This window comes from Moschus berezovskii, chromosome 14, assembly GCF_049115385.1.
Source record: "Moschus berezovskii isolate FMDL1 chromosome 14, NW_MosBer_1.0, whole genome shotgun sequence".
In the NCBI taxonomy this organism is placed as follows: Eukaryota; Metazoa; Chordata; class Mammalia; order Artiodactyla; family Moschidae; genus Moschus; species Moschus berezovskii.
This window is the reverse complement of record NC_142473.1, coordinates 70298683-70318273: the sequence shown is the minus strand read 5'-3', so window position 1 is coordinate 70318273 and position 19591 is coordinate 70298683. Positions and strand designations below refer to the sequence as shown.

The window sequence follows — 19591 nt, the reverse complement described above, 5'->3', positions numbered from 1 at the left end:
AATCCATTCAAAAAACGTTTCTTGAAAGAATGCTTCTACGTGCAATGATGAGCAAGACAGATGCAGTCACTGCCATTTTAGAACCTGAAATTTAGAGGAGAGAGAGACAAAAGGAATATGGTCAGTGCTATCAAACAAACAAAGCAATGAGCATACTCCTATTCCACTCTGTGTTGGTTCAGTTATGCTTGTTCAATTCCACGGTGAAAGCCTCATCACATACAGTGTATATTTACCTGATCACAGCCACATACACAGAGAGAGCATTTCTTGTGGATCACTAGGCAGGTCACCAGGGGAAACAGGGAACCCTCCGTGAGTTTACAATGCATTCGTGGAAACAGGACTTGACCATAAGAAGACATCAATATGATGTTATTAGGTTCTCATCACCTACAGCTCATACTACATAAATGTAAGGGGAGTTCACAGGCAGAAGTAATTCATTTCAGTATTTGTTGACTGTCTGCCCTGCTGACATCCTGCCTCTGTTAAGGGGCAGCTGAACACTTGGGTGGTCTGTGCATGGCTGGGGCACGGTGCTGGAGCCATGTGGCAGTGCAAGCATTTGCCCAGTAGATGGCGCCCAAGTGATCCTTTCAGATCATTTAATTCTGGAGGAGGAGGGCTTCTTGCTGAACACCATTGTAGAACCCTGGCACTTTTCCCTGAGTGCCATATAGAACCTCAGAAGAAAGGAGGAGTGCCAGGCAAATGCCAGAAAGGATCACACTTGTTTATATTTTAAGTATAGACCTTTCAGTACTGAGCAGACGTGGTAGCACCTTTATTTGCTCACTGTCCTTGACAATGCTCGTCACAGATGGTTTTAACCCAACTCTTTACGGTCTTAACATCCGTTATGTGATCGATTCATTCATAACCATTGACAAGTTACATTAAGCAAGAGAACTGGAGAAGGACTGGAGGTCACTGAGCCCGGGGGAAAACTTTCTTTACATTTTCCTGGCCAGGAAAGGTTGCTTTAGTAATCACAGAATATTCAGAGGAGTGATTCCTTTTTTCTTCAACTTTTTATTTTGAAAAGTTTTAAATACACGGAGTTCAAAGAATACTACATTCATTCTTTACCTGGATTCACCAGTTATTGTAATTCTCCCACATTTGTCTCCTCTCTCTTCTTCTGTACTGTGAGCTCATGAATTTTCATTTTTTCCCCCCTTAATCCTGTCGTCCTCTTTTTGATGCTTAAATTGTCCCAGAATTGGCCGCCAAAGTTCCTTTAAGATGAGTTCACTGCATCATTCTGTGAGCACTTCCTTGCTTCTTGGCACTGCCCCCACCTGCTCAGTGTTTCAAGTTCACCTTGATTGTTTGTGTACAAGTCCTGAAACCAGCCATTTTCTCCAATCCTGGTTCCTTTTGTGGGGAATGATATTTAGGAACTGTGATCTGGCGCTGGCAATGAGAGGCACTGATCTCTAAAGTTAAAATCAAAGCGTCCTTTCAAAGCTTCTTAAACTGGAAAGTTGAGTTCTTAAGTGGAACCACTCTGCAGACTTCCAGAGTGAAGTTTATTTAACTTGGCCTTCAGACCAAGTTCCTAAGCCAGTAAATGAGATGAGCAGGAGAGGGCCCGAGAGCCTCCCGGATGTCACGCTTCTAGGTAGCACTGAAGTGGTGCCAACGCTTCAGGCCCCGAAGGGTCTTGGGGAGGTAGGAAGGTTAGGAGAGCAACCTAGATGAATGAGGGTTTATGGGGAGAGTTTAATAGGCCCGTAATACTTTTTATTTCCTTAGTCATATTGTAGATAGACACAGAGGAGCAGAGGAACGGGCCATCAGTGGTGACCAAAACTGTGGGGTTGGAATATCAGAAAGGAGCATGATTTGTGCTGGCTGGTCCTTGAGTCACAAGCAGGAGTGATTGAGAGTCAATGAGAAGGAGAGAGAGGGAGAAAGGAGGGAGGAAAAGAGAGAGTGGAAGGGGGGAGGGGGAAGAGAAGGGCCCACAGAGCTGTGTGTCGCCGATTTACTAATCTCTGGAGCTGTACTGCTGGGGAAGAATAGAGTCGCCCGGGTGGAGTTACCGAAAACTGGCTCATGGAAGTCTGGGCTTTTGTGTCCTGACACGCCCAGGAAAGGAACAGTGCTCAGCTGGGTACAAATCGAGGATGGCATTATGTGGTGGTTAATAGCTGGGCTTGAAACCAGGCTTTTCATCGGTAGGAGCTGGATTTTAATCCGTTTCATGACTCCTTCTGTGACTTTGGCAATGTTACCCAATCTTTGTGAATCTCAGCTCCCTCATTTACAAAATGGGGGAAATAACAGTGTCCCATCAGAGGATTTAATGAAGGATTAATGTGAGTGTTAAATGAAGTGCTATCTATGAAATTCCTTAATAGGGAGTCTGGTACATAGTAAGTGCTTGATAAATGGTAGCTGCTATTCGTATTATTACTGAATCAGAGCCTTGAAGGGCACTCTTTCTCCTTTCTTTGTTGGGAAGGAAATGAGTGTGGGGCCACAGAGGAAAAATAATAAAACAGAACTCCCTAAGAAACAAGAGAATGTACGCTGGCCATGAGGAAACTAGGGCTTCCCAGGTGGCCCCAGTGGTAAAGAATCCATCTGCCAATGCAGGGGATGCAGGAGACGTGGGTTTGATCCCTGGGTCGGGAAGGTCCCCTGGAGTAGGAAATGGCAACCCACCCCAGTATTCTTGCCCGGAGGATTCCATGGACAGAGGAGCCTGGCTGGCTACAGTCCATGGTTCGGAAAGAGTCGGACATGACTGAACATGGCCACATGAGGAGGCTACTTTCCAGGACAAGTATTGTACGTGTGGTGAATAACTTTTCATACTTTATGTGCTGAGGTTCTTGATTCTAGAGAATTAACGTTTGAACTTTTGCAGAAGATTTTATGTTATTAAAGAACTCATCAATTATTGCTCACCTTCTGGTTTGGGTGGAGAGGGACATGAAAAAGGCCTTCCTTCCTTGTTCAAACAGCAAGAAATCACTCCGTAAATCAAAGAAAATTCAGAATTTACTTTAAAGCCATCATGTATCTGTGAACACAGAATCGAAAAGAATCTAAACTCCATAGGAAAGAGCTCTTCCTAGGAGAGCAAGTGATCCAGGATACCTCTTACCTGAGGCTAGCTACTGAGATCAGGGCAGGGCAGGTGAAGGCCTGCCTGAGAAGGAGGAGGAGCCAGCCAGACTTGGGATGAGCCTGTGGGCTGGCCTATTGAACTTACATCTAAAAAAGACCCCCAAACAAAGATTACCCTGTCCACTGAGAATTCTTGTTAGTGAAATTTTGCTGAGCAAGCAGAGGCTGGGGTGAGGCTAGAAAGCAGAAGATCTTGGAATATTGTTGTCATTTTCCAGTTTCAAAAATTTGTCATCTCAGAGTCTCATGGTCTCACAGGCTCAAAGATTCCTGACCTTACAGTCATGGAAGTGCAGGAAGTTGGGCAGGGGGAGTGTTGAAAATAAAAAAATAAGTTTTCTAAGGTTCCCACTGCTTGACTTTCAAGATGCTTCTAGAGGAATTATAGCCTCAGTCCTGCCCCAAACTAGCTTGCTTCCTGATTTGATCAAATCGATCGGTACCTCATTCTACCTGCATCACTGACTTGATGGACGTGAGTTTGAGTGAACTCCGGGAGTTGGTGATGGACAGGGAGGCCTGGCGTGCTGTGATTCATGGGGTCGCAAAGAGTCGGATACGACTGAGAGACTGAACTGAACTGAACTGAATAACAGGAAAAGATATTACCAATCAAAAGAAAATTTCTTTTCTGTTGTGAATAAGCAAGAAGAGAATAGGACCAATAGTCAAGAGAAACATACCACATGGGATCAAATATTAGAATTTTCAGATAAGGAGTTTTAAATAATTTTAAAATGAATATATTAAAGGATCTGCAGGAAAAGGTAATTATAATGGATGAAGAGATGAGAAAATTGAGAATAGATTTATAAAGCATTAATAAGAACCAAAAGGAAATCCCAGAACTAAACACATTGTAATATTTGAAATTAAAAAATCATCAGAGGGGATTAACAGCTGATTGATCACGATGGAAGACAGGATCAGGGAATTTAAATACAGGTTGGTAGAAATCAACCAAACTGAAGCACAGAGAAGAAAGAAAATATTTAGTTGTCTAATTTTTTATGCTGCTCTAGCCCCGTCCTCGACTTTTGAATTGGATCGTCAGGGTTAGCTCAGTGTATGCTTTTTTTGTGAAGATTGTGATGAATCTGGGGGAGAAAAACCTTTTTGCAACAAAGTGGTAGATGGTATTTTTTCTGGACAACTGTTTCAACTGAACGGATAGACCATTTGGTACGGGATTGGGAAGAGGATTCAAAAATGGTTCGATTGGGCAGGAAGAGGCTTGATTTAATTTGGCAGAGTCACTCATTCAGTTAATAATTAATTAAGCACATATTTCATGCATATAAAGGTGAGTGAGACAGACAAAGATCCCTGCTTTCACGGAACTGTGTCATGGAGGAGACACACTTAAGCAACCATTGCAAACTATTAGATTGATTGGAATTATAGGCCAGATCACAGGGTGAGCCATGAAGTCATTTCTAGAGACCTAATGAAGATGTGAGGCCCTGGTAAAAGCTATCATTTATTGTGAACCAGACATTGCTCTAAGTACCTTCATGTACGAACCGTTCATCCTCATACAGCCTTTGACAGGTGAGGGCGTCAAGCCACAGAGAGGCTGAGTCACTTTACCGCTTGCTGTCCTGCAGCTGTGAAGTGGCAGAGCCAAGAGGCCAATTTAGGAGCTGAGCCCCAGAGGCCAGTCCCTCTCCCTCTGTACTAAGCCGCTTCTTGAAGTGAGAGGCCCTTGAGGTCCTCACTCCAAGTGCCTGTGTGAGGGCTGAGCAGGCCAGGGTAGGATGAACCAAACCACGCAGACGGTATCAGCTTCTTTCTTGCTCTCGGTCTGGCGTGTGGGTCATTCCCATGTCATCATCCAGGCTTTTGTTCTGCCATCCCTGTCTAGGCTCCTGGGCCTAAAGGCTTTAGAGCTTTAGTCAATGATGTAGAGAGGCTCTTAGGAGACCTGGAGCAGTGGATCAGAACCTGGGCTGTCACCTGTGATTCTTTTGCCAAATTTGTGTCTCAGATTCAGACAAGACTTGAGAAATGACAGTGTTAGTTGCCATTTATTGTTTATGTGTGCCAGGCACCTTGCTAAATGCTTCACATACAGTAACTATCTCATTTAATCCTTAAATCATAAATCAGCAACAACAACATGGTTGTAGGTATTCCTGTTATTTCCAAATGAGGGACGCTCAGCTTGGAAAATCTGAAGAACTTGTCTGGGGTCATACAGCTAGGAAAAATCTGAACTGAGATTAGGACCTGGTCTGGCTTCTAGGGGCTTCCCAGGTGGCGCTAATGGTTAAAGAGCCCGCTTGACAATGCAGGAGACATAAGAGACATGGGTTCGATCCCTGGGTTGGGATGATCCCCTGAAGGAAACCATGGCAACCCACTCCAGTATTCTTGCCTGGAGAATCGCCTGGACAGAGGAGCCGGGGATTACAGTCCACACTGTCACGCAGAGTCAGACATGGCTGAAGTGACTTAGCATGCCCACACATGCATGCATCAGTGGTTAGGACTCCAAGCTTTCACTGCTGAGGGTGTGGGTCAATCTCTGGTCAAGCAGCTAAGATCCTATAAGTTGTGGAGCATGGCCAAAAAAAAAAAGAAGCTATCAGAATTCTTTCTTTAGTCCTCCCTGACCCCAGCCAAGAGGAAAGATTTTAAAAAAAAAAGATCCACTGCTTCTCAGAAGCGCTCCTCCCTTCTTTCTCCCCCAGCTGGAGATAAGGACACTTGTCAGAATGCTGAGGGTGTTCACTGCTGTTGGGAAGCTTCTAGCTCTCATTCTAGTTTGGAGATTCATGAAGATTTCCTTTCAGCTCTGTTGAAGCAGAGTCTATCCAGCTCTCTCTCCTGTTTGGTTTGTAGCAAGGATGGGGAGGAGGCAGGGTTGGAGATGAGTCCAGGATTTGAGATCCCAGGGGCCAGTCTGGCATGGCTGGCAAAATTCCCTACATACACGCACGCACACACACATGCACACACATGCACACCTCTTCCCCTGCAGCCAGACGTGGTCAGGGAATCCGAGCATGTCGTCCGGGGCCCTTGCCACTCCCGTCTTTCAGACCCAGGACCACCTGCTTGGTTGGCCAGCCACACTTCCTTGGCGGGGGTGGGACACTTGTCTGTGTTCAGTGTTCTGCCGTAGACAGAGGGTGCAGTGAGTCTGCCCTGCACCCGACTCCTCGGACTCCCCATGGGAGTGGGAGTGAGACGGGAGCTGAACAGGAGCCCCTTGGTGTGAGGAGGGCATGGGGTGCCTTTTCCTTTTCCCGGTGCCCACTAACTGCGTTCCCCCATAAAGCACATTTCTGAGAAGTGGCCTCTGTGTCTCTGGCTGCTTGGAACTTGCACCCCATCTTGAGGCCGACTCTGCCCTCCCCTGCAGAGTGAGAAGGGAAACATCATGAAGGACACGGCTGTCGTGTGTGGTTGGGAATCCTGGCTATTTCTGAAGGACAGCCCCTGGTCTCTAGGAACCAGTGATCTCGCATCTCACGTGGCCAGGGGCCAGCACCCGGGTTGGGGGTGGGACCCCGAGTACTCCCCAGGCATCATGAGACCCTCAGGCTGGCCAAAGCCTGCCCGGTTCCTCGGATCTGAGAGGGAGAGAGATGATCTGAGAGTGCCACTGCTGTCTGATTCCAGGGAGGAAACCAGAAGCTGGCTGGCAGCATCTGCTGCCGGTTCTAACTTGGGGTCCCTGCGGGAGGTTTGCTGCGGAGCTGGGACTTAACACCTTGTGGCGGGGAAGCTGCCAGTCCCCGGGGGGTGGGGGGTGCGGGGGTGCGGGCGGAGGCTGTGCAGGAAGGTTTCTTTTTTTGTCTCTCACACCCAATGTATCACTTCCGTAGCCGGGCAGCAGATGGGCGGATGGGGGCGATGAGGAGTGTGAGGTGTGCAGGAAGAAGGCGTGTGCGTTTCCAATAGTTGGAGGGGGAGGGGGACGGGTAAAGATTCAGTGTATTTGGGAATGGGGGTGGGAAATCCTGCTGCTTCAAAATGGTGTGGGAGAAGGCTGGGTCAGGAAACCCTAAGAGAGGCTAATGTACTAGCAGAGATCCAGCGCTGGTACTAGACAGATTCAAGTTCAAGTCCCTGATCTGCCACCAACTACCAACAGCTAACATTAGCTGGTTTTTCTGCTAAGGGCTTTCTGTGTGCATAATCTGATTCACATCTCACAAAACGAATGGGGTAGATGCCGGTTTTATTTGAGCAGAATTTCCTGTGTATACTGCAGGACCTTGTTGTTATCCATTTTAAATATAGCAGTGTGTAGTGTATTCCCTTAGGAACTATCTATAAACGTGCAAAATGTAAAATTAAGGCATGTGTGCTGCATGCTTAGTCGTTTCAGTTGTGTCCGACTCTCTGCGACCCTATGGACCATGGCCTGCCAGGCTCCTCTGTCCATGAGTGATTAGTAAATATTCCACCAGGACCCTGGCTGTCCCTCCTGGACCAGGCCTATTTTCTCCTCACTCCTTTCTCTCCTATCCACCCCCTCCCCAAGAGTGAACTAAACCCATCTCTCCATCTGCCTCGGCTATCTCCAAGCTTTCTTGTGAGAATTAAACCAGAGAATGTGTGTAAGCCTTTTAACCCGTCCCTGGCCTGTCACAATACCATCGTTCATTCATTCAACAACTCTTTATTGAGCACATGTTCTGTGCCAGTTTCCATTCTAGGTGTACAAACTAGAGGGGTGCTAGCTCTAGCAAAGGGAGTAAGCAAATAAGTTAGAAAGTTTCCAGCAGTGATATCCATTACAAAGAAAACAAAATCAAGTACTGGCAGTCACCGTAGAAATATGAAGGTCTGTTTTAGCTGGGTGGTCCAGGAAGGCCTCTTTGAAGAAGTAGCAGTTGAGCTTAATTCCCAAAGGAAGGAGATGTGGGAGAGGATGAACCTTCTAGGTTAAGGGAGCAGTGGGTGCGAGGCCTGGAGTTGGGGCAGGAAGGGGACCATGTGGCTGGCTCAGAGTGAGGATTGGGTGAGTGCTGGTGGAGACGGAGCAGAGCACAGGGCCGTGGATGCTGTGGGGAGGGGAGGTACAGGACACTGTCTTTGGAGGCTCCAATTGAGGGAGTAATGGGATATAAGTCATGTATTTGAACGGTAGCTTTGGCAGCTCTGTGGGGAATGGAAAGTTGGGAGAAAAGGATGGATGCAAGGAGACTGGGATCACAGAGAGATGATGGAGGCTTGGCCAAATCAAGAGACTCACATGGAAAGGGGCGAGGGATGCTTCCCACGCGGAAATAGAAGCAATTAACATCCTAATGATGAGATGACTTGGGCAACCTAGCAGTCAGTTTTGCGGAAATCACATGCCTCAGACCTCACAGCTTATTGAAAACAGAGTTTGGGCTGTATTCCTACCTCTGTAGAAATATTACCACAATCATCTTGCCATGAGGGACCATCCACTGATGTTCATGTTTTTCTTTTGAGCATGGGAATTTATTTGGGGAGGTTATTAAAGATAACTGAAGGTCTGGAGTTTATGATGTCAGACTGAGTTCTGTGTTGATAGGGTTAAATAAGCTTTTCCTATAAAGGGGCAGGTAGTAAATTGTTACATTTTTGTGGATTCTACTGTCTTGTTTTGAAGCTACTCAAGTCTGTCACTGTGGCTGGAAACCAACCTTAAACAATGCATTAAAAAATGTATGTGGCTCTGTTCCAATAAAACTTCATTTAAAATATGGACAGTGAGCTGGATTTGGCCCATGGATCATAGTTTGCCAACTCTGGCAGAAAATATAGTTTATTTACATGGCCAAGATAATTTTTTTCCCTACAACACAAATTCAAGACATTTTCCCCAAACTCTTGTAAAACTAGGGTACAGACCTCTGCTTATCTTAGCACTAGAAGGTGTGATAGAATTGAATGAAGACTCTGTTCAGTAGTTTTCAACTCTTGGGGATTCCTGGGAACTAACTCAGGGGACCAAGGTGATAGTGAGGATGGAGGGCTTGGGGTCCCAGCTTCTACTTCAACCAGGACCCTCTCTTGGATTCATTTTTTTTAATTAAATTGGTTTGTTTAGGGTAAAAAAAGGTCTTGGGAGCTAGAAAAAAATCAGAAATCACTAATCCAGTTGGACTGGTTGGAGTTCATGTCCCACTTGTGGTATTTGCATTAGAGAGGGGCTTCCCTGGTGGCTCAGAGGTTAAAGCGTCTGCCTCCAATGCGGGAGACCCGGGTTCGATCCCTGGGTCGGGAAGATCCCCTGGAGAAAGAAACGGTAACCCACTCCAGTATTCTCGCCTGGAGAATCCCATGGACGGAGAAGCCTGATAGGCTACAGTCCACGGGGTCGCAAAGAGTCGGACACGACTGAGCGACGGAATGGAAAGTCCCTGGTGGCTCAGATGGGAAAGAATCTGCCTGCAATGCGGAAGACCCAGATTCCATCCCTGGGTTGGAAAGATCCCCTGGAGAATGGAATGGCTACTCTCTCCAATATTCTGGCCTGGAGAATTCATGGACAGAGGAGCCTGGTGGGCTACAGTCTATAGAGTCACAGAGAGTCAGATACAACTGAGCAACTAATGCTTTCGCTGTTACATAATTGCTCATAGAACAAATTAATACATAGATTTTCTCGTTGGATGGAGGCATATAAGACATATAAGAAGGAGTTGCTTTTGGATTATATGTGTGGAGTAGAGAGTGTGCAGGGGACACACAGCAAAGGGGCTTATGTAAGTTTAGATGCTGAACAAAGGCCACAATGTCCCAGGTAGAGCTGCTGGGAGGGCATGCTTTCTGAGCCTTGTAAGGTGGCGGCAGCAGGCTGGCGCGTGGCAGTCTTGGAGAGGCAGGATGAGAGTGGCTTGGACTTCACATTCAGACACAGCTAGGTTTTAAATCTCCACTCTGTCACTTAATAGCTAGACAAATTATGTAATCTCTGGTTATTCGTTTTTCTGTCTGGAAAACTGGAATGATGCTATTTCCCTTCTCAAGCTGTTAGGTTAAATGAATTAATAATTCATTGCCAGTTGCCGAGCATATCGCCAGGGGCTTGAGAAATAGAAGTATCCCTCTGCATTCTGTTTCCAGGGGTGTGGGGTGAGCTCAGAGGCTTCGAGACCTTTTACCATCTCTTTCCTGTTGACTCCAATTTCCATGCCTCAATCTTCTCTTCTCAGGATGTGGCCAGGTTCTACGTGTTCCAAAGGGTCAGATTTTGTTGGAGAGCTACCCCCTGAATGCTCACTGTGAGTGGACCATTCACGCCAAACCTGGATTTATCATCCAACTAAGGTAAGGGGACATGAGTTTGAGTGAACTCCGGGAGTTGGTGATGGACAGGGAGGCCTGGCGTGCTGTGATTCATGGGGTCGCGGAAAGTCGGACACAACTGAGCGACTGAACTGAACTGAACTGAAGGTAAGGGGCTGGGGTCAGAATTATGGAACCTGAGGTTTAAGGAAGTGCAGTAACAAAACCAAAGGTCCTGCATCCTAGGAATAATAGCTAGCCATTTACATATTATTCTTAAAATCAGAAAATGTATATTAGAGCCTTTCCCTTTACCTCTTAGTGGTTTTGGGGGATAAGGCCCGGGTAAGACTACCACCAATTAAATGCTTGTCACTCATTGACTGCAGACAGTGGGGCTCAGGTGACGATGACCCAAGGAGGACACCAGTATGACAGAACACGGCACTGAGAGCAATCTGCCCACCCATAACCCTGACCAGGTCACCTGCTCACTTAGTACTGGCTGGGTTCCATGGAAGGGGAGGAACTTAAGGCCAGGTCCAACCTTCAAGGACTTTGTACTCTACTTTGGGGTGTATGCTTGTCACAGCTTCTTTCATTGCTGTTCTCAGAAACCAACCGCCACCTCCACAACCAATAAACTGATTCTTTCATTTATGTGGAAGATAAGCCATTCATCTTATGGAGCTTTGGAGTTCACATAAGTGTATAATTTATGCCATGGGCCCAGTTCTATTGTAACTAGAGATAAATAACACAAGTGCGTCCTGTTTTGTGAGAACTGTTCGCTGCTGCATCCGGGAGCCTGGAGCAGGACATGGTACACACGACAGGTGTTCGATAGACCCTTCTTGCATAAAAAAAGTTGAAAGATCTGCTCCCTGCCTCCAGTGTTTCTCCTCTCTCCTGGCAGAGACGCCTCTACTCTTCCTCTTTAGGACAGCAGAGTGGCCCGCTCAGCCCGGGACTTTTAGGGACATTGTCCAGCTAGCTCTTCCCTTTTCTAACTCATGGAGATGGTGGTGGTGATAGAAATCTCTAATCTTCTAAAGCACAGGCTTCCAGTCGGTGTTTTCTGGGTGGATTGATGCACCCAGTGGTTGCCATCTGTCAGCTGGCTCCTCGATGGCACTCCTCGATCCCCACACTGAGAGGATCCAGAACTCAGGTCCCTTTCCCAACACTCCTCATCAAAGCCACCCTTTAGTTGCTGGTCTTCTTGTTCCCTGAGGTCCTGGGGTTAGGATTAAGGTTCAGTAAATGAACTTTCCTAGAATGTCGACCACTTATGGCAGAAAGTGAAGAGGAACTCAAAAGCCTCTTGATGAAAGTGAAAGAGGAGAGTGAAAAGGTTGGCTTGAAGCTCAACACTCAGAAAACAAAGATCATGGCATCTGGTCCCATCACTTCACGGGAAATAGATGGAAAAACAGTGGAAACAGTGTCAGACTTTATTTTTTTGGGCTCCAAAATCACTGCAGATGCTGATTGTAGCCATGAAATTAAAAGACGCTTGCTCCTTGGAAGGAAAGTTATGACCAACCTTGATAGTATATTAAAAAGCAGAGACATTACTTTGCCAACCAAGGTCCGTCTAGTCAAGGCAATGGTTTTTCCTGTGGTCATGTATGGATGTGAGAGTTGGACTGTGAAGAAGGCTGATCGCCGAAGAATCGATGCTTTTGAACTGTGGTGTTGGAGAAGACTCTTAAGAGTCCCTTATACTGCAAGGAGATCCAACCAGTCCATTCTAAAGGAGATCAATCCTGGGTGTTCATTGGAGGGACTGATGCTAAAGCTGAAACTGCAATACTTTGGCCACCTCATGCGATGAGTTGACTCACTGGAAAAGACTCTGATGCTGGGAAGGGTTGGGGGCGGGAGGAGAAGGGGACGACGGAGAATGAGATGGCTGGATGGCATCACCGACTCTGTGGACATGAGTTTGAGTGTACTTCGGGAGTTGGTGATGGACAGGGAGGCCTGGCGTGCTGTGATTCATGGGGTCGCGGAGAGTCGGACACGACTGAGCGACTGAACTGAACTGAACTGAACTGAAATGAACTTTCCTAGAGGAAGTTCAAGGAGCAAGTGAGTGGCTACACCATTCTGCTGAATGGGCTCCAGGCTGGATCTTCCAGAGTGATAAGGACAGTGTTGGATGCCACAGGCTAATTTTTCAGCAACTCAGTGACCAGGACAAATGGTCCCTCAGAGGCCTCTGAAGAGCTTCTCCATGACCCAGAATGCAAAGAAATCAGCTCCCCCTCCCCAACTCTGCACACCAAAAATCCAAAATGTTGGAGGGGTTGAGAAGCACATCATCTGCCAGGAAAGGGTCCTAGGAAGGCCCAGAAATATATAGGTTTCTTCCCTGCAAACCTGGACCTGCTGGCCAGGGATAATTATAAGGATAAAAATACTCTGCAGCCTAGTGTTCAGCCCCAAAGCTGGTTGTCATCCCTGGTGTTCCCTTTCCCATCACCTACCACAGCCAGGTCACCAAAGAATCTATTTACTCAGCTGTAAAATAATCTCAAATCTATCTACTGTCTCTACTGCCAAAATTCTGCTATGAACTTCCACCGTCTCTTACCTGGATTCTCTTGTGGCCTAATTGGCTTCCCTGCCTCCACTCTTGCTGGCTCTGCCATCTCCTCTCTTCAGAGTGACTGGAGTGATCCTTTAAAATCCTCTATCAAATTATCATTCTGTTGGTGAAACCTTCCAGTGTTTCTCTCAAGCTTGGAATAAAATCCAGCCTCCTCACCATACAAAATGTCTCCTGCTCTTCTCTCTGACCTTCGTTCGTACCATTCTCCCAGGTACAGACCACCTTGCAGCGTAGCATCCCTGCCTCCTCTCATTTCCTCAGATATGCTCATGACTGCCTCAGGGCCTTTGTACTTACAGATTCTCCTGCCTGGACCACTCTTCCCCATGACCTGCACATGGCTGGCTCCATTTCATCAGTTAAGTGTCTACCCAGATATGTCCTTGACCTTGTACGTAGAAAGCTTACCCTCCCAGTCACTCTCAGTGTTCTTACCTACTCTATTTTTCTTAGGACTTAACGCTCTCTGGAATTCCCTTGTTTTCTGGTTTCCTTGCTTATTGTCTGTCCTCAAATCAGAACTCATGAGGGCAGGCATTGTGTCTAGTAGGGGAGTTGCTGTACTTTCAGCACCTGGAACAGCGTCTGTCACAACGCAGACCTGCCCATAGATGTGCTAAATAAATGAACACGTGAGTGAATGTAAATGCAGGTTGCAGTGTCTCGTGTTTCAGTTTCAGAAAAAACTGTGATCTCAGTTTGGTGGTGGCCTTGCCCCCCACCCACATTCTCCCCCTTTTCAGATTAAGATGCCAAAGCCCAGAGAAGCAAGTGGTTGCTCAAGGCCAGCAGTGAGTTGGTGGTGGCCAGATCCTTACTACTACAGCATGTTGCACACATTATGATGAGTAGGACTTACCCTCCCTTACAAAAGGTTTTGTGATAAAAATTTCTGAAAAATAAACACTAGTCATACTCAGTGATCATTTCTTTTTTAAGATAAGATCTTTAAGAGCATTTACAATATCCTGATTGTTCTCTAATTCTGGCACTTGAAGTTTTTGCCCAAGGTGATAGAAGTGGCACTAGTCCGAACTTTTCAGGTGGCAGCTCTGAGTTCTTCTGTCTATTCCCACTTCTCCAGAACGTAAGGAAGAAGATACAGACATGCATTTTGTGAACTTGAGTCTCAGGCATTCCCTTGGGAATCTTCTGAAAGTTATCTTTTCCTCTCTTGCCTTGGTGTGTGTCTGCCTCTTTTCTTACCTCTTGGAAATGGGAGCTTAGGGTTTTATCTTCTGCTTTTTTGATCCACTGCACCCCAGTATTTCCAAACCCAAGATCCCTTTGAGGTAATCAAAGATTTGTCTCTTTCAATTCTGAAATTTTGATATGATGCTACTTTTTCTACTCTTTGGGGCAAGAGTTATTGTTACCAAGAGGATAATTATCTTCTGATCCTTCCATCAGATAGAAGAGTATGCAGAGTTTTTTCCTTTACTTGGTCTTTAAGATAACATATACTCTATCACTCTCCAATTGTAAAATTGAAGTATCCATTCTGTCACCTACTCAACAACATTTGTTTATTGTCTCTATGTGCCAGGCGCTGCATTAGGCACTAAGCAAACAGTGATGGAATAAGACAGATGCCACACCCTGCCCTTCAGGAATTTGCAGTCTAGGGAGCAGATAGGCATGCTTGTGTACACACACACACTCATGAAATCAAGGAGATAAATATGAGAAAGTAAAATGTCTATACACATGATGACGAAAACAAGGGCTCCGCTTTAGAAAGAGTTGTTGGGAAAGCCTCTTTAAGGAGAGAATACTTTAGCTGAGCTCTGAGTTTAAGAAGGAACCAGCCGAGCCGTGCAGCCTGGGAGGAGAAGTGCCCCTGAACAAGGAGGCTGTGTGTGCAGAGGTTCTCGGAATGGACTGTGGCGCCCCCTGCGCCTGGCAAGTGCGTCCACACGCCTGCACACAGTATATCTGTCCACACACATGGAAAGAAATGCACCTGCTCTCGAGTCCTCCAGGACCACGGTCCTCTCAGATCAGGGCAATAGCTCCTCTCTTCTGGAGGCCTGCTTATCATCTGGACATGACCATGCCCAGGCGGTTGGAAGGATTCTTCAGGGCCTCACGTGTTTCCTGCTATCACCCTGTCCTTCAGGATTGTCATGTTGAGCCTGGAGTTTGATTACATGTGCCAGTATGACTATGTTGAGGTCCGCGACGGGGACAGCAGCGACAGCCAGATCATCAAGCGTTTCTGTGGCAACGAGCGGCCGGCTCCCATCCGAAGCACGGGCTCCTCACTCCACATCCTCTTCCACTCAGATGGCTCCAAGAACTTCGACGGCTTCCATGCCATCTTTGAGGAGATCACAGGTAAAGGCCAGAGAGAGAAAGGTCGAATTTTATTTTATTTTAAAGTTTATTTTTTGGCCATGCCCCGTGGCGTGTGGGATCTTGGTTCCCCAACTAGGGACTGAATCCATGCCCCCTGCAGTGAAAGCACAGATTCAGGCTTGCTGCATTTGGCCCAGCCATGTATTTCTACACCAATGTAAATGAAGGTGGGGTTAGTGGGTAACAAGCAGACTAGTGTTTCCCAAAGTGTTCTCTGTAGAAAAATGGTCCCCAGGACATTCTGTGAAATGCAGTCTCTTAGATCAAATAAGCCTGTGAAAGGTAGAATGTTATGTGCATTCTTAGAAATTCACAATGCACATTAGAACGTGGAATGTGCTGAGAAGTTCTGCAGTGGGGAAACCTGGTGAATTTTCGTTTAACGCCAGCAGCATTTCCCCACCTTATCCGAGACCATGAACTCTCAACATCTCAAGGGACTACTGTTTACAGAATGCATGTTTGGAAATTCTTGAATACCCTTTCACCAGTGTCATGAAGTCGTCTTCCGGTTCCTTTCTCCCAGTACCCCGGATGCTGAGCTTCCTTGAAAAAAGGATGATGTGTTACCCAAGGCTGCTCTCTCCCCATAGGAGCCCCTATGGGAGGGGTGAAGTTTGCTTCTGCTTTAATTATGTGGTGCACTTGTGTGTGTTGTCCTAGACTAGAGGTGTCTGGAGCAGACTTCCTGGGCCTTGGAAAACATCAAATAACATCAGCAACATTTGATTAGTGAGTAGCTGTTTTAGGCAGTCTTGAAACAGTGGTAACATGATTCCAATAAAAGGAGTTTAAAAATGGCAGGGAGACTTTAAAAGACAAGTGAGAGGCTGTGGTCAGGACTCCAGGCGTGAATGAAGGGGCTCACCGCACAGAGGCACTGAAGGAAATCGCCTTCTCTCTTGCAGCGTGTTCCTCGTCCCCTTGCTTCCACGACGGCACTTGCCTCCTTGACAGCACCGGATCTTACAAGTGTGCCTGCCTGGCGGGCTACACCGGGAAGCACTGTGAAAATCGTGAGTTTGCCTGCAGAGTGGGAGTGAAGGTGTCACGCGGGGCTGGCATGGAGAGGGTCTGGGGAGCTTGCTGGGGGTTGTTCCCTGGTGTCTACATGGTCTGTCCAAGATGACGGGTAACATGGACTCTCCCATTGAGTGGATCTCAAGAGGGCTGGGCTGCCTCTGAGTCAGAATGTCTGGAACCCCCGCAGTTTGCCCTCGCCTGCTGCAAATACTGCTTAGAAAGATCTTATCTTAGAAAGATATGCCTTCAGTGGCCTCAAATAGTATCCCAAGCTGAAACACACTGAGAAAGGGTCAACAGTAGAAAGCTACCATCATACACGCTCCTGAGGCCCAGAGTCTGAACTCCCTCTCCGTCCCATGGTCTGAATTTTGGAGTCATGCTCCAGGGCACCATTCACTGTGTTTCTCTGCAGTCTGAAGCCCTGCATTGAAGATGGTAAAGATGTAGGAAAACAATGAGCCCCAGATTCCCAGGGACAGTCCTACTTTATGCATTTTGTCCATGTCTAGTTATTAATAGCATACTCTTTCATACTCGAGTGTCCTGAGTGGATGACAAAGTACAATCATCGTCTTATGATGATCTGACCAGGTTACACGAGTCACAGACAAAGCAACATTTTATTGAGGGGCTACTATGCACTGAGGTCTATGGGAATGCAGAAGAAAGCATGTCTTGCTGTTCTCTGAAGGACCTTATGCTGACTTGTGAGCTCAGCTCTGTGATTCTCTAGTAATTCTTGAGCAGGTCTGAGAGGCGATGGGGCTGCGGGGGTGGTATAGCCCAGAGGAGTCATAGAGGAAAGAAGTCCGCCAGCCATGGCAGTCCACATATCATTCTCTAGGATGGTTCCCTTTCTGCCCTTGCCACTCAAGTCCCCACCACCTCCTGCCTGATCCATATCCTGGCTGTCCCATTGGGCCACCCACACGCTCCAGTTCTTGCAGACAGGAGTCAAAAGCAGAACCATAGTAGTGTTACGAGACCAAACTTGGGTCCACTCGCCTAGCGCATGGTATAGGCAGTCTGCTGACACTGGGTTGTGGTGAAGGAAGTGTAAAGTTTATTATAAGCACCAGACAGGGAGTCCAGGACAGCTAGTGCTGAAAAAAGCTCCAGCTCCCTGAAGGGTTTCAGCAAAGCATTTTCAAAGGCCAGGTGAAGGAGGGAGGTTGCAGGGTATGAAATTAGCTTGCGCGTAATTCTCTGATTGGTTGATGGTGTGGTAACAGAGGGGTTAACATTATCAATCCTTAGGTGCCAGTAGCTCTGGGGACACATGCCCATGATCATCAAGTTTCGTCCATTTGGTGGTGATTTTAGCATCTGTAAAACAACTCAGGAAATGTGCATCAGATGCTATTATCTAGATACTTCAGAGAGAAGCTCCAGCAGAGGATGTGGGAGAGGAGTCTGTCCCGGCAAGAACCCAAAGGGTCCTGCTCGGTTACAGTCATCCTCAGTAACCTGGGGTCAATCAAACAGCAGAAATAAGAGGAAACAAACTCAAATGACTTACTCCAAAGCAGGTAGGAGTTTCTCACTCATGTTTTTGAAAGGCAGAACATGACTCTTCTGTGCTATTAGACTCAAACTTTTGCCAGAGGAGAGAAACTAGAACATGTCTCTGATGTGGCAAATCCTTATCTTATAATGGCATCTGATAATGGCATATCAGATACTTGCCTTTGGGAAGGGCACACACAGGCCTGTGCATATGGCAGCATCGGGCAGCACCCAGTCCAGGGGTGCGGTGCCTAGGACTGTGCCATTGGCAGAGAGGAACTTAAATACTATGACCAGAAATCAACTATCTAGAGTCTTTGGTAATCAAGAGCCTGTCTATGTATGACAAGTGGTCCTAACGGAAGTTTGAGACCTAAATCTGGTGTCCCACGCTGCAGCTGTCACATGGATGAAATGAGCAGAACAGGAGGAGTCAACATTTGGGGAAAAGCAAAGGAGGGCAGCTTATAACCTAGGGAGGGTTCCCCCAAAGCAGATCCTGACATGGGAATGTGTGTACAGATGACGCGTTAAGGACACGTCCCCCAGGAGAAGCTGGTAAGGGAGTGGGGAGGCTGGACTGGAAGGGAAGGAAGCCAAACGAAGGCGTGATTTCGGGCAGAATCCCAGCCTGAGTGTTAACAGGCAGTGGAATCTGGAATGGAAAGTACATCTCACAGTGTGTCCTGGCTTTAACGCAAGGCAGCTGGGCTTTCATATCCCAAGTGCGATTGTGATTGGCTAAGGACTGCCTTGGGCAAGTAGGACATGCGTAACTTTCTGTGCGTGTGCCAGGGTGGTTCCAATAACGCTCGAGCAGTGGAGGAGTTGGTTGGTACAGGCCACTGGAAGTAAAGCAGAGTAGATTGGGTTGGGGAGGGGAGGTAAGGGGCATCCAAGGACAGAGCCCCAGCAGCCTCTGCTATGGTCACTTCTAACTGGCATGCTCAGGTTACTTTGGGGTCATCCTATATATAAGAGACCTGGTTTGACAGCTTTCCATTAATTTCATGAATTTTCCTTGCAAACAACGCAGACTGAAACCAGTGTCCGTAGTGTGTCCTTGAGTGTACATTTCACTCTGCTTAAAACACCCGTGGCTTTGGGTGTCTCAGTTGACCTAAGTTTTATGCCGAATTCTTAGAAAATTATGTTCTGCTTTGTGGAAGCAGAGAACTTGTGGAAGAGAACTTGTCTCGTTCAAGTTCTCTGTGAGGCGTACAAGACATAGAAAAGAAGTGTTGCTTTCTGTTTGCTTCAGGAATTTGTAGACAGAGTGATTCTGGAGTCTTGATAATGACAGATCATGAGCGCTACCCTTTAGATGCAGAGGGGTACAAAAAAAAGGAAGCCCTAAATTCTTGACAAACTAACTGGAGTGGGTAGCCATTTCCTTCTCCAGGGGATCTTCCTGACCTAGGGATCAAACCCATGTCTCCTGCAGTGCACTGATTTTTTTTTTTTTTTTTCTTTACCACTGAGCCACCATGAAAGCCTTGGGGGACCAAATGTTTGATTATTTTCCATAAGATTTAGGTCTGTTTTTCTGTCTTAGGATATTCACCATGAATTCCAACTAACTCAATAAGGGAATCATTACAATTGTCTATAACAGTTTACCTTGTAATTTCTGAACAAACTTTAACCATTTTTCCAGAAAAACCAGAAAGAAAAAAAAAAACAAAACAACCTTATCATAGGTATATCAAGAAACTGAAAATA

General features: G+C 46.6%; 1 protein-coding gene across 1 annotated transcript in view; it reads left to right on the top strand.

Annotated features, from left to right (window-relative positions):
* The window catches only part of PAMR1 (peptidase domain containing associated with muscle regeneration 1), an 80236-nt gene that overhangs the window by 34831 nt on the left and 25814 nt on the right, over positions 1-19591 (top strand). Inside the window, exons 4-6 of the mRNA XM_055423844.2 lie at positions 10290-10404; positions 15099-15316; positions 16246-16353. Coding sequence (XP_055279819.2) covers positions 10290-10404; positions 15099-15316; positions 16246-16353 — 441 coding nt within the window. The remainder of the gene's footprint in view (positions 1-10289; positions 10405-15098; positions 15317-16245; positions 16354-19591) is intronic.